Here is a 13,873-nt window from a genome sequence, read left to right on the forward strand (position 1 = left end):
AGCTGATTACTTTTTGCTGTTCAAAATGTCTTGACAGATGAATATAAACTTCACTATTTCAAAGCAGTAGTTTTAATATTGATTGAGGTAATTGAGAGCTTTCATAGATAATCCCAAAACACCTGTGCTGGGTCCATGCCAGCTCTGCTTCCCATGGGGTATGTTTTAGTTTTCCCACAGGAGCCAACAGGGGGCTTTGGCTCCAGCTCTTACACACACCAACATCATTAAGCTCGGTCTCCAAGGAAACAGGAGTCACCTCGTCAACCAGCACACAATCTTTCACAGCAACCTAGATTAAGAGGTGTCCTGTGAGACACCAAACACAGGGCAGGGGTGTGTTTCATCTGAACCCTCTAAGGGCTGTAAGCGTGTGGGTATTTGTGTCAGTGGGGAGCAAGTGTATTAGAGCCCACTTGGGGTTCTTTTTCATTCTCTGACCCACAGCAGGGGGGAAGGACTTATACACCTCATTTATTCTGACTGATACAGATAAAGCCACAGAGGCAATGATGATGCAGACTTGGCCCATGTGTGCTGCGTGCTGACCTTGCCTTAGAGGTCGCAGGTTATGTATGATAAGTCAAATTCTAGATCAAGAGCCCTCCCTTAGAAGCCTGGGGCATGGTCATGTTGGAGGACATTTATTTAGGGTTTAAGGAAGTATATCTTTCCTCTCCTGGGTTAGGATAATGAAGCACAGGTTTAAAGGGCTTTCATCCTCTAGGTGGGGCAAGTTAGAATCATCTGTAGTGTGATGTTGGCTTTTGATCCAACAGATGCAGTTTCTGGCTGCCTTTAACCATAGAGCTCTTGTTATCTACTTAATTACAGTATGTAGTTTCCCAGAGCAGCTGGGCAAACTTGATTTTCACCAAAGGCACATATACCGAAAATAAAACATCTTAAAGTACAAATAGTACGCATTTGATGGGACTGCTCAACAAGTTCAGGGAGGATACACAATAACTGTCAGTCCATATGTTTACAGACCAGTGATATATGATCCAGTAGACCTAAGCTTAGAAATAGATTCTGTATTTTTAGATGAGGCTCTGCTGGTTTCCCCTGTCCTTTGATCGATCCCATTCTCCAGCAGCAAGGCTGTCCATTGTTACAGCAGCTGTACTTAGGTGTGCTTTATTCTCTCTTTGAAGTCCAATACTGCGTTTTGGATTGCTATTACCAGCTGTCTGAGCTCTGGTCACCAACTCCCCTTTTTCCAGTGTCTGAGGGAGACAGAATGGATGCTAGCAGTTTCCTGTCATTACTTATTATTGCTGGTGGGGAAGGGGGGTGTGCGCTGGAGGAAGGAGAAAGTACGGGAGGCGTGTAATGTTCAGTTAGGAGAATTGGTTCTTTTAGAAAAAAGGACTATGCTGGAATCTGATATTTAAGTCAGTCTAACAGAACTTGATAAAATAATACTCTATTGATTGCTGCAGCAGAAAAAAATCATATGTGACATGATTTATGCTTTTTTCCACCCCGTCTAACTTAAACCATTGTGGATTTTGTTCAGGGATTCAAAATGCACTTAATGGACCTATTTACTTGTGGTGACTTGAACACAAACCGCACAAGTGACTGATAATTAGACAATTTTGAAATTTTTGAGCGGACAAGGTTAGACCACTTTCTGCCCAGTAAGAAACCTTCCTCCAGTCTCCTCATAACTGTCAAGCTTTCATCTCTAATGGATATCATCGTCAGATACAGACAGCTGCTGGAAAGATAAATATCATAATTATTCCACCACTCTTTTGGGAGGGAATATATCCAGATCCAAACCAGAAGCACTGCCTTTGGATAAGCTTATTCTGCCGGAGATCAAAGGCAGGCTGTGATTGAATACATTTTAAGGCAAATAATAAACATGAATAAAACATGTGATGGAAGTTTTGTAGGTCCCTCAAGAAGATTATGTGACTAGATCTGCTGCAGAATTCCTATCAGGTTCACTACTAAAGCAACGGGTGTTATGTAGCTTGAAATGATCACTCACTGAGGGTTACTAAGCAGGATGTTTCATATAATATGCATAATGTCGTGCAGTGTGTTGTGCGGTTACATTTCTTTTGGCTACCCTCTTTTCCCTCCCCCTGCCTCTCTTTCTCTCTCTTACCCTCTCAATCTCATGACTCACTCAGTTGGAGGACGGTCAAGGTCCAGTTCTGATGACCACAGTGGCAATGCCAGTGTTCAGCACTAAGAATGAGACTGTAAGTTCAAATAGAGTGCTGTGGAATCAATAGCACATTCACTGTGTTTCCCCAACATCTTTTCTCCGACAAAGGTGTTGTTTAATTGAAAAGCTATGCAATTGGTTCTTGCATAACTGAAGAGGAATTAGGTTTTTGAGAGAATAGATACAAATTGTGAAATAATGGTTAATTATGTTGGTATGTTTGTTGACAGACACTGATTTCAGTTGGATTGGAGTCTGTAAACTCTGTGAATTAGGATACAGTAGAGCATCACTAATTTAGTATATATTGTAGACTGAGAGTTTTTGTATCATAAACAGTGGATCTGTAAGAGACTGTGTTATGTAAGAAACCTTTCAAACACAACCTAATATTTGTAATGTGTGTGCTTCCAGAGAAACCGTGGCATCCTTCTAGGGGTGGTTGGGACAGATGTGCCCGTCTCTGAGCTGCTCAAGACCATCCCCAAATATAAGGTACCACACCCAATGTCACTCAGTTATTCCTGTGAGTGATTAAATCTGAGTGGCCATATGAGATACCCCTCCACACCGTCACATCTTTTATATTCAGAACCAAACTTGGATGTATTTTGAACCATATTATAGGGCTCTGTGCATGCTCTAGTCACCTGGATGCTTAGTCATTAAAAAACTAAAGCAACTGAAGGGATTTTGCTTTTTTTTTTTTTGCTGATGTCTGTGCATACGCCAGTCCAGCTCCACAGTGCAGTAATTGAATGCCATACCCTGTAGCAGAGAAATCAGAGGTTTTGTTGAAGGGTTGACACGTATTATTCACAGCTCACTCCTCATGTCCAGTTATGACAAGAAAATTGTACACATCATGCATACTAATGCTTTCTTATAGTTTCCCCACCACTTCTGAGATCTTTTACTTATAGATGTGAACCTTGGTTGGGTGTAAGGTTTTGAGCTTTGAAGGTGTGTTATCTATCCAGACAGACGAATGATGCCATCCTCTTGTATTGTGCGGTTTCACCACAAAGACAAAGATTCGACCTGTAAAAATTACAAAGAGCTTGATTAGCTGGGATTTACAATGAGGTACAGATTTGTCACGCATCCACTTCATGTGTCTGTGTGTGTATTTGTGTGTATCCTCCTAGCTGGGCATTCATGGCTACGCCTTTGCAATCACCAACAACGGCTACATCCTTACACACCCAGATCTACGGCCACTTGTGAGTATTACCTCCTGCACCATTCGAATGCTCTGTGACAAGTTAACTTAGTATGAACCTTATTATCATAGAAATCCCTTTTACAGCATAGAGATTGAAGTTCAAATGTATTAATTTATTTTGTACAGACAACTGAGGAATACCAACTCTTGAGTTCATGTCAAGTCAATTACTGATTTGGTTGTCACATTGTGATGTCAATTGACATAGAAAATTTGTGTGTAGTTGTCTGGGTGCACTCTGTCTATGTGCCATGCGCTGCATGTGTGTTGGCTGCGTGGTGGTATGCAGATGAGGGGACTGTGTTCCAGGCCTCCGCTGTGCTGTGAATAGACAGAGATATGGCTTCTGAATGGCTGTGATTAACTCCATTGTACTCACTCACTCCTCTCACAAGAGGATGAGGGGAGAGAGTGCAGAGTGGGAGGGAGGGAGGGAGATTGAGGAAAGCAAGGAACCTGCTTAATGTGAGAATAGGTGCAGAGTGACAAAGCAGGGTGCAACACTGGAGGAAAATGGAGAGATACGAAAGGATGAGAAGAGAACAGACGAGGAGGAGAAGAGAGAACAGACAGTCAGACAGACCGACAGATGGTTTAATGGCAGTCTAATTAAAGACGTTAATGAACAGTGTTTAACAACTAATGAGAGATGGGAGGCTGTCCTCACTGACAGATGAATGGAGAAGGGGACTTAAAAGTACACACATACAGCTGACACATACAGACAAACACATACAGTACAATTTAATAAGCCCAGTACTCTGCCCTTGTGGCACCTTTATTTAATGTCCATATCAAACGGGGTCTGTGAGCCAGCCAGCTAGTCGGACCGCAGAGGAGAGGAGAGGATAAATGATAGATAAATGAACGTCACGCATTCATAAATTTGGTCATCTCTTTAAAAATCTAAGCTACTGATGGAAAGAATAATTTGACATTTTGGGAAATGTACTCATTTGCTTGTTTGCCTAGTGATGAGAAGAGTGACACCAGTCTGATGTCTGTCTGTTAAGTATGAAACTAGAGACAGGAGATGATCAGCTTAGTTTTGCCTGGTTGCCTGGTCAGGGCGTGGTGTTGATACGACTCCAGGAAGTCACTGCACCTGCCAAGCAATAGTTACAGCATGTAACTACATTTCTGCTTCTGCGTAGATCAAGCAAATATGTTAATTAGAGTAGCCAGGCTAGCTGTTTCTGACGGCTTCCAGCCTTTATTTGCTGCTTTTTTGCAGCATTTATTTTGCCCCCTCTGCATTTAGCTGGTTTATATCATTGTAAAATTGACTATTACTGGGTTTTGGATTTAATGTTGACTAGAATACACAATAACAGAATGTCACCTTTGGCTGGCATTTTCACTATCTATTGAACGATTTTCTCACATTTTATTGACTAATGTAATATATGGTGAAGAAAGAATAATGGATAGAACAGATAGATTCATAGTTAATGACAATATTAATAATGGGTTGCAGCCCTCTAGTATGGTATACTCGTTCATTTTCTTCAGTATCTCCCTATGTCCGTGCATGCATGTGTGTTTACATGGGCCTGTGTGTCCAGTATGGGGATGGCAAGAAGCGAAGGAAGCCAAACTACAGCAGTGTGGATCTGTCTGAGGTGGAGTGGGAGGATAAGGATGACACGGTGAGACACTTGTAGTAAATCTTCATGAAGCATCATCACAGCACCCCTCTCCATGAAAATCTGATGTTTGAACTTTGGTATGTGCTTTGTGTTGCTAGCTGAGAAATGCCATGGTCAACAGGAAGACAGGCACCTTCTCCATGGAGGTGAAGAAGAGTGTCGACAAAGGGGTGAGTAGTCGGAAATTCAGAAATGCACAAACACACACCAACAAGCACTTTTTGGATGGTCCCAAAGGGTGAACCAGAGAAAATACTCAGCATGGAGAATCCGCTCTGCCAAGGGGTTGTTACACTTGGCACAGTAATGTACAGAACTGACAAGGGGATTTTGTTTCTGATTTGGTTTGCTCTGCACGCATGGTTGTGTGTGTGTCTGTATGTGAGCCCCTTATCTCTACCAAGCACATGTTGCTGAATACGGGAGAGACAGCAGCCCAATGATTCTCTTTTACTATTTGCCTGTCTGAGAGAGAGAGAGAGGCATTCAGGTGTGTGTCTGCGTTTGTGCACTTTGCATTTTCAAAGCTTAATCAAGAGCATTATACATCAGCCTGATTATTAAGCATTCAATATGTAAATACATATCTGCAGACAGATATATACACTCACTCAAATCTACACGCACATGCATATCCATAATCCTTATCCAAATGCTCACACTGCAAAACCACACATCCATCTGCAGAGGAACAGGTCATGTGAGACTGCTAACCAAAAAGCATGTACCCCATTCACCACTAGATGGAGCCAGAGTGCAGGGAATCACATCAGATAACTGCCGTCACACTGCCTGCTGTTTACAGTAGCGTATAATAGAATTTAATGTCTTTTATTTCAGAAACGTGTGTTGGTGTTGCATAATGATTACTACTACACAGACATCAAGGGGACGCCATTCAGGTAAGAGAACTGGAGACATTTCTGTGAGCAATGAACAAAGATTGACTGAGGCGTCACTATTCAAAGTTTTCTCTGCACAACAAAGAACTGGTAATTTATCTATTTATACAAACCTTTTTTGTTGTTGTTATTTTTAGTCTAGGGGTGGCTCTTTCTAGAGGCCATGGCAAGTTTTTCTTCAGAGGGAATGTCACAGTGGAGGAAGGTAGGAAATCCACCACTCTCCTTTTCCACGTTACTCACTATTACTCTTTGTTTTCTGTTTTGCTCTGTCTGCCCATAATTCTCTCCCCGTCTCTCTCCATTGTTGTATTTTTGTCTCTTACTCAACTAGCACTTCTTACCAAGCTGCAGTAGTGGAAGAAGTATTCAGTTCATTTACTGCAGTAAAAGTTGTAATACCACATTGTACATATAATAAAAATAGTGATAAACTGTATTTATATTGCACCTTTCACACAAGAAAAGCAAATCAAATTGCTTTACGGTAAAGAAAGTGTTTCACATGAAAATAGACATAGAATGAACATAAACACAAGGATAAAATGCCATAATTAATAAAACAAGATGGAAAATAACACCGACTTGATAATAATAATAAAATAAGATAAAAATAAGGAGAAAACTAGAATACATAGAATGCATAACATAAGTTGGAAAATAAAACCAACTGAATAATAATAATAATAATAATAATAATGATGATAATAATAATAATAAAGTTTAAAAAACAGAAAAACAGAAAAATAATTACATAAAATACATAAAATAAAATACAACATTTTAAAAGAAGTACAGCAGTGCAAAAAATAATTTCAGGCCTTTATCAGGAAAATCGTACCTAGTTAAAGTGAAGATATACATTTTTATCTTTCTTCTGATATCTATAGGTTGTGTGTTCCAAAGCTTTGGGGCATAATTGACAAAGGCTTCGTCCCTGATTTTCTTTCGGCTGTTGCTGGGAACCTCCAATAAATCAGCAGCAGCTGAGCTGAAGTCTCTCAGTATTTTTTCTTTTTTTTTTTTCGGGAGGCCTGTAAAAATTGCAATATAGTAATCAATTGATATATATAGGCATGAATCCGATTTTCAACATCTTTTCGATTAATAAATGGTTGTACTTTAGCTATGTGTCTGAGGTGAAAAAAATTTGTTCTTATCACTATGTTCATGTAATTATTGCTCCTTCATTTATTTATGGCCTAAAGACAGATAGTAATGGAGTTTTTAGCTGCAGCAGAGATATATAGTTGTGTGTTGTGATGTTACCAAGTGGCAGCATGTATAGTGAGAATAATAATGGACCATGGCAGCTCCCTTGTGCAGCCCCAGAGCAGATGTTATGTTTCTCCGGCACATGATCTCTAAGACAGATGTAAAAAGTTGTCCCTTTGATGCGTGTTTTGAACCAGTTTAACACTCAGTCAGAAAGACCGACCAAACTTTCTAGATGACTGATTAGGATATCATTGTCAATCATACCAAATACTGCGCTTAGGTTTAAGAGGACAAGAATTGGTCACTGATTTTTTTTTTAGTAAGAGCAGTTTCAGTGCTGTGGAATGTTCTAACGCCTGACTGAAATTCCTCCCGGATATTGTTTTCTTTAAGAAAGGAGTTCATTTGCACCGAATCTATCTTTTCAAGTATCTTACTAATGAATGGAAGGGTGGATATCGTCCTAAAGCTGGTCAGTGCATTACCATCTTGTTCGGGTTTCTTTAATAGGGGCTTTACAACAGCTGTTTTGAAGGCATCTGGGAAGATGCCAGTTTGGAGAGATGTATTTATAACCTTCAGGACATGACTTGAAACACTGTCGAACACCCGTTTAAAAAATGCTGTAGATACAGAGTCAATACTTGAGGTGGAGGAGTTATACGCGGTGACCGTCTTGCAAAGCTCAGTTAATGTAATTCGGGGGCAGTGTTGAGTAGCAGGGCAATAGTGGAGAATAATATTCCACCGTTTCCTCTGTAATAATCTTGGAAAAGTAATAATTTCTTGCGAGACATAGTGCTTTGTTATATGCAGCCATGGCTTCTTTGTATACTGTATATTAAATTGAATTCTATATAATATAATATACCATTACAAATGTAAGTTCTGCTTTCAGACTTTTACTGGGGTAAAAATACAAAAACATTAGCAGCAAAATAGACTTGTTAGAGCCATTTTAAGTAAAGATTTTTTAATAGTGTTTGTAGTATTTCATTTTCTAAGGATAAGCAGCTCTGTGGTTTCACTGCAGTATGCTTCATAGGACCAGTGATGGCTGCAGTCACTGGCCTCTGAATCAGTAGTTGTCCGGGCTTGTTAGTTCATTTAGTTGAAGCTGTAGAGAATGGAGAGGACTCAAGTGTTTGCCATGCTTCTTGTGCTTGACTTGTTTAATGTGTTACCATGTTTCATTTTTGTATTTTTTGAAGAAGAAACAGTTAAAACAAAGAGCACCGACTACAAAGTTTTATCGAAGCACACTTCAACTATATGCTTGAACTCTACAAAATGAAAAGGGAAAAGGACAGAAACACACTAACATAACTTAAGTATTGCACTTAGAAGTACTAGAAAAATGGCCTCTTTCAGATCGTCTTATTATAGGATTATTATTACTTATGGATGAACATGTAAGTGGCATTTTAATTTTGCACTTGGAAGTGGAACTAATTGTATCTACTTTATACTCTGTAATATGGCTACTCTGAGTAGTTTAATAAGCAGTCATGCATCATATTTTATAAGCTGATCGTATATTTGGTATTTAACATCTACAAAGTAACTCGACACTATAGCTTTGAAATACTGTTAGTGTATTGAAGCAGTAGTGAAGTACAATTTCCTTCCAAAATGTAGACTACAAGTTTAAAGTAGCATTAAATGAAAATACTCAAATAAAGTACAAGTAACAGTACTTGTGCAAATTTACTTACTCATGCTCCACCGCTCATAACTTACATATACATAACTAGGAATTATTTTTCATTTAGTCTGTCTTTCTCCCATTTTCTTCCATCTCTCTCTTGCTCACAACCTCACACACACATTCAATAGTAACGGATTGACAATGAACTTGAAAGCCACAGTTGGACAGGAGGTTAAATATTTCTTTAGTGGCTCCTTAGGTGTGTTGTACTTGTCCTTGTCTTGACAGTGATTATGTGTGCCTCTGTGTGTCTATTTTTATGTCCAGGCTCATGCATGTTAATATTCATGTGGCGGTGGTATGTGTGTGTATGTGTGTGTGTGTGTGTGTGTGTGTGTGTGTGTGTGTGTGTGTGTGTGTGTGTGTGTCTGTCTGTCTCTGTGTGTTTCTCTAAACATGTCCATCATGCAGAGCCCTCTGAGCATGACTTGGCTCTTCCTGATCTAATCAGACCTGTCACATCCATTCAAAAAACACATTTTTCACCCCCGGTGTGTGTGTTTAAGTGTGTGTGCATTTGAGGTGTAGATGCCTACCCCTATTATTATGGGTTCTCATTGAGCGCTTTTGCTTATTTAGTTTGAGACATATAGTTCTTATTTTGTTACAGGACTTCATGACTTGGAGCATCCTGATGTAGCTTTGGCAGACGAGTGGTAAGAGTATATTATAGTGACATTATGATTGGACTATGTCCTAAATATACTGCGAAATTATAAAATCAAACACAGTTATAATTTCCCTGCAATACAACAGCTTTGAGATCTGTAGGACTTTGACTTGATGGTTTATGTCACTTGATGACTTGTGGTCACCAGAACTCAGAACCAACATCTAAACAAATTACAGTAAATGCTTTTCAAACTAATGCTTGTAAATGGGAAAAGCTTCTTTGTTTTACTTCTCCTTTTATTCATTGTAGATGCCTTGCAATCAAAAAGCAACTGAAAAAAAACTTGATTATATGACTGAGGTTTTATAGATATTGCAAATTTTAAGCAGATAATCAGCGATCAGCTAAGAAATCAGTTTTGAAAGGAAACTATCTGGAGCCAGTTATGACTGTGTGTTATTTATTATAATAACAAATGTCTGTATTAATCCTGCTATATGACAGGACATACTGCAACACAGACGAGCACCCAGAACACCGTTACCTTTCCCAGATAGAGGCGATCAAACTCTACCTCAATGGCCACGAACCCCACCTACAATGTTAGTTAAACTCATCTTTCCTTAACTGATATTAACTGGCTTATTTTGGGGTCATTGGCTAGCTAATGAGCATGATTTATGTGTGAAAATATACTTTTTTTTTCCGTTAGGTGACAAGGAGCTGATTCAGGAGGTTCTCTTCGATGCAGTTGTGACTGCCCCTTTGGAGGCCTACTGGACCAGCCTCGTGCTCAATAAGTCTGAGTATGTCATTCTTCTTTTTAGATGCTCTAATGGAAAACAGAAAATGCTATTGAAGGACTCAACTCAAAATCTTTATTTGACAGGAAACCAAAAATTCTAGTTTTGTAAAAGTTTTTTTTTCTGTTTTGATAGTGCTGATAGCAAACATACTGTATAATAGTGCACAATTGCAGGTTACCTATTTGTCTTAATACACAGGAACTCCGATAAAGGAGTGGAGATAGCCTACCTGGGCACAAGAACAGGCCTCTCCAGAATTAACCTGTTTGTGGTGCCTGACGAGCTTACAAACCAGTAAGTATCCTGATTTTATGTATGTGATGTATATGTATGTATACACAGATTTACACTGTAGACTGTATGCAAAGGCTCCATTCCTGGTTCCAGAGTGCATATCCTATGTTTTGCATATGCATCATTTGTATCATCACCTCTGTTTCCTGTCTGCTTCAAGAGACTTCCTGACAGCTGAAGACAAAGAGGGGGTGTTCAACGCCGATCACTTTCCCCTGTGGTACAAGAGAGCGGCAGAGCAAGTTCCTGGCACCTTCGTTTACTCTCTACCTTTCAACACAGGTTAGTTGAACATTTTAATTTCTAGCAGATTATAAATCAGTTCTCCTCACAAAGTTCAATGTTTAGAAATGAATCAGATATCAAGTTTTAAATTCTTGGTGTAATATAATAAAACCTATAGTCACTGTAAGAAGGGCACCACCGACTATGAGTTTGGCACCATCAAGTGTCTGAAAGTTTACTGAAAAAAACTGAAAGGCATCACAGGACACATAGTCACCCACTATAAGGTAATTCAAAACAAGCTTACAGTTTGTCAATGCACAAAAACAGTTTTTAGCCACTTGTATGACAAAGATCTTTTTAAATATCCTCCATCCCCTTTTTTCCTTTTTCACCCATATTTGGTCGTTTTCTCTCGCCATGCATCTCTGCCTCCCCTTCCTCTCTTATTAATTCTGGGCTGTGTTCTTGTGGAAAAGACTGATTGCTGTGGGTTGAAATAAGATACGTTAGGAATAGGTTCAGCCCTTTCCATGGTGACTTGGCCAGAACACACAAATACACACTCACAAAAAGACAAACACACACACAGGCACCTCATGCATATTCAGTTTAACTATGTCTCCGAGAAATGGTTTTTCTTCCAAAGGGAGAATGTGTTCTCATCTGTCCTCAGCCTCAGGCTTTCCATTAGTGCCAGCTAATACAAGTGATCTGAAAGCCTCTTATTTACTCAGCAGACTTGCCTTGGATGCACTCTTCCTCTCAGGACTGTGGCAGTTAGCTGTAGCCATGGAATAGTACTTTGTGGTATTTATGTTCAGTGTTTCTCCCTGTGGTCAGCTCAGAACTAATGTAAGACATTATGATATGACTGTGATGTGAACTCTGTGTGCGTGTGCCTGTGTGTGTTGTGTTTGTATGTGCTGATGTGTGTGGCTTAGGATCAGAAAACAAGAGTGTTGTATTGGCCAGCACTGCCATTCAGCTTCTGGATGAGAGGAAATCACCCATAGCTGCGGGTAAGTGGGACCTCAAGTGGTTCTTTCTCTCTCACACACACACACACACTTCTACATTGACAGAGGCTGCAATAGTCTCGTCCTTACACTGCTATCCTATGCAGACTTTGTTTTCCTGGTGTACAGTTGTCTACCCCGACTTCTTTCCCTCTGTTTGAGTTGAAACATTCACTGCCCACATATACTGACTATGCTGCTTTTTTGTCAGTGCCCCTGCCCCTGCATGAATGTATGCTCAGATGAAGGCAAGAGTGCAACATAACACGGACGTTTGCATCCAAGAATATTTAAGCCTCAATATATTAATAGAAGCCAGTTTCATAAACGCCTTTTTGTCCATTTTTTGCCTCTAGGGTTATTTAAGGCATATTGTGGCCTTGAGGATTTCTTTGTGGCCTGCCTCATCTCACGTCCTGGTGACTCAGAAGCCCCACAATGTCACGCCCATATAATGCAACTTGGTGCAATCAGCAAGTTAATGGTATAAAGGGCAGCTCTTGTCAGTAGTTAGTTACGGTATTATGTTTAGGAAAGTTGTGATGTGACATCATTCATTACCCACCTCTCCCCAAAGGCACAAGATGACTTTCAGTCATTGTTCTGTGTATTATGTAACTAATGCCATACTTTTACTGTAGTTCTGTACGGATTAGTGAAGAAATACATAATATATTTCTGGTTGCAAGTGACAAAGCAAGGTTTTTTTTTTTTTATCATGACAAAAATTGTAATTAACATAAAAGAAAGTTGGAAGCACCTTACTTGCAGATATAGGAATATTTATAACAACTTCTGATGTGATTGAGTAAAATGAAAACATAGGAAGTCACTAAAACATACAGGTAGGTATAGAGGTGTGTCTGGCCGGAGTAAGGTGCCTCCAATTTTCTTCATGTTTATCCCACTCTTTAATGTTTTTGGAAGTCCTGTTTTCTCACTGTGTTTTACATTGATAGCTTTAGTAATCACACTTTACAAACGTCTTAAATGAGCAAGTTATTCTATTCAAATACAGTATACAGTACTATATGCAGAGTATGTGGAGTGTTGCATCCTTCCCACCTCCTTACATATGTACTAAGGACTAATGTGGAGCACAGCTTTTGCTCTATTTTAAAAACCTCTCCAGATGATTATCTATGCATCTATCTATCTATCTCTCCCGTCAACGGATGAGGGCTAATAATGCCATCAGAGGAATCACAGAAAAATACGTGGGCAGAGGAAAGGAAAAGTGAAGAAAGGAAAAAAAGGAGACTCTTTTGGAAATGCAGTTATAAAATAAGAGAAAAAATAAAAGGGCAGAAAAAGAGAAAATTATTTTACGGTGCCTTAATGCGTTGACATGAAAGCAGTGCACTATGGGTACTCTTGGCCTGGGGGAAACCACTGGAGCAGAAGGACAGAGATGGGAGAGTCTGTGTGGTGCCACAGCACGCACACACACAAACACATGCACGCAGAGTATGCATCACATTTCTAGCCAAGTGGCACACAAGCAGCCCACAGTTTATACCAGCCCACTGAATTATTTGACCCTATTGACTTGAGTGACTGTTCTTTTAAGATAAATTCATTCTCTCAAATCCTGTTTAGCAACAATCCAAATGACTAATCAGTAACATGGGTTCATGAAGTCCCTATTGTTACAATGGTTGCTTATGTACAGTAATGACAATCATGCTTGTCAGATCCGGGGATGTATGTAAGGATGATTTTATATAAGAGAGTCAGATGGGAGGAGAGATGTAGGCTAGAATGCAAATTTAGTGTGGGCTGGTTAGGGCCAGTTTTCACTACCCTGCGCTCCACTGAACAGTAGACTTGTGAATACACTAATACACTAACTTAACAGGACAGTCTGATGACATCACAGACCACGGGCCCTGCAGACATCGCTTGAGTCACAATGTTAACGTGTGCGTACATGCACTCGTGTGTTTGTGTGTCAGTGTTTGTGGTCACATCCTGAGCCACGTGCAGTGAGTCTGCTGCCCTAATATACGCAGAGCCATAAAAGTCA

At 39.8% G+C, this 13,873-nt stretch overlaps 1 protein-coding gene across 10 annotated transcripts in view; it reads left to right on the forward strand.

The window, feature by feature from the left end:
- cacna2d3a (calcium channel, voltage-dependent, alpha 2/delta subunit 3a) overlaps positions 1-13,873 on the forward strand; it is a 130,185-nt gene that overhangs the window by 88,949 nt on the left and 27,363 nt on the right. For all 10 annotated transcript variants that reach the window (XM_040152756.1, XM_040152760.1, XM_040152758.1 and 7 more), the window contains 13 exons: positions 2,151-2,222; positions 2,603-2,683; positions 3,337-3,411; positions 4,979-5,062; positions 5,161-5,232; positions 5,903-5,964; positions 6,102-6,169; positions 9,501-9,546; positions 10,008-10,105; positions 10,216-10,309; positions 10,508-10,603; positions 10,764-10,885; positions 11,773-11,850. In XM_040152756.1, coding sequence (XP_040008690.1) covers positions 2,151-2,222; positions 2,603-2,683; positions 3,337-3,411; positions 4,979-5,062; positions 5,161-5,232; positions 5,903-5,964; positions 6,102-6,169; positions 9,501-9,546; positions 10,008-10,105; positions 10,216-10,309; positions 10,508-10,603; positions 10,764-10,885; positions 11,773-11,850 — 1,048 coding nt within the window. The remainder of the gene's footprint in view (positions 1-2,150; positions 2,223-2,602; positions 2,684-3,336; positions 3,412-4,978; positions 5,063-5,160; positions 5,233-5,902; positions 5,965-6,101; positions 6,170-9,500; positions 9,547-10,007; positions 10,106-10,215; positions 10,310-10,507; positions 10,604-10,763; positions 10,886-11,772; positions 11,851-13,873) is intronic.

The sequence above is a fragment of the Xiphias gladius genome, chromosome 18 (assembly GCF_016859285.1).
Source record: "Xiphias gladius isolate SHS-SW01 ecotype Sanya breed wild chromosome 18, ASM1685928v1, whole genome shotgun sequence".
Classification (NCBI taxonomy): Eukaryota; Metazoa; Chordata; class Actinopteri; order Istiophoriformes; family Xiphiidae; genus Xiphias; species Xiphias gladius.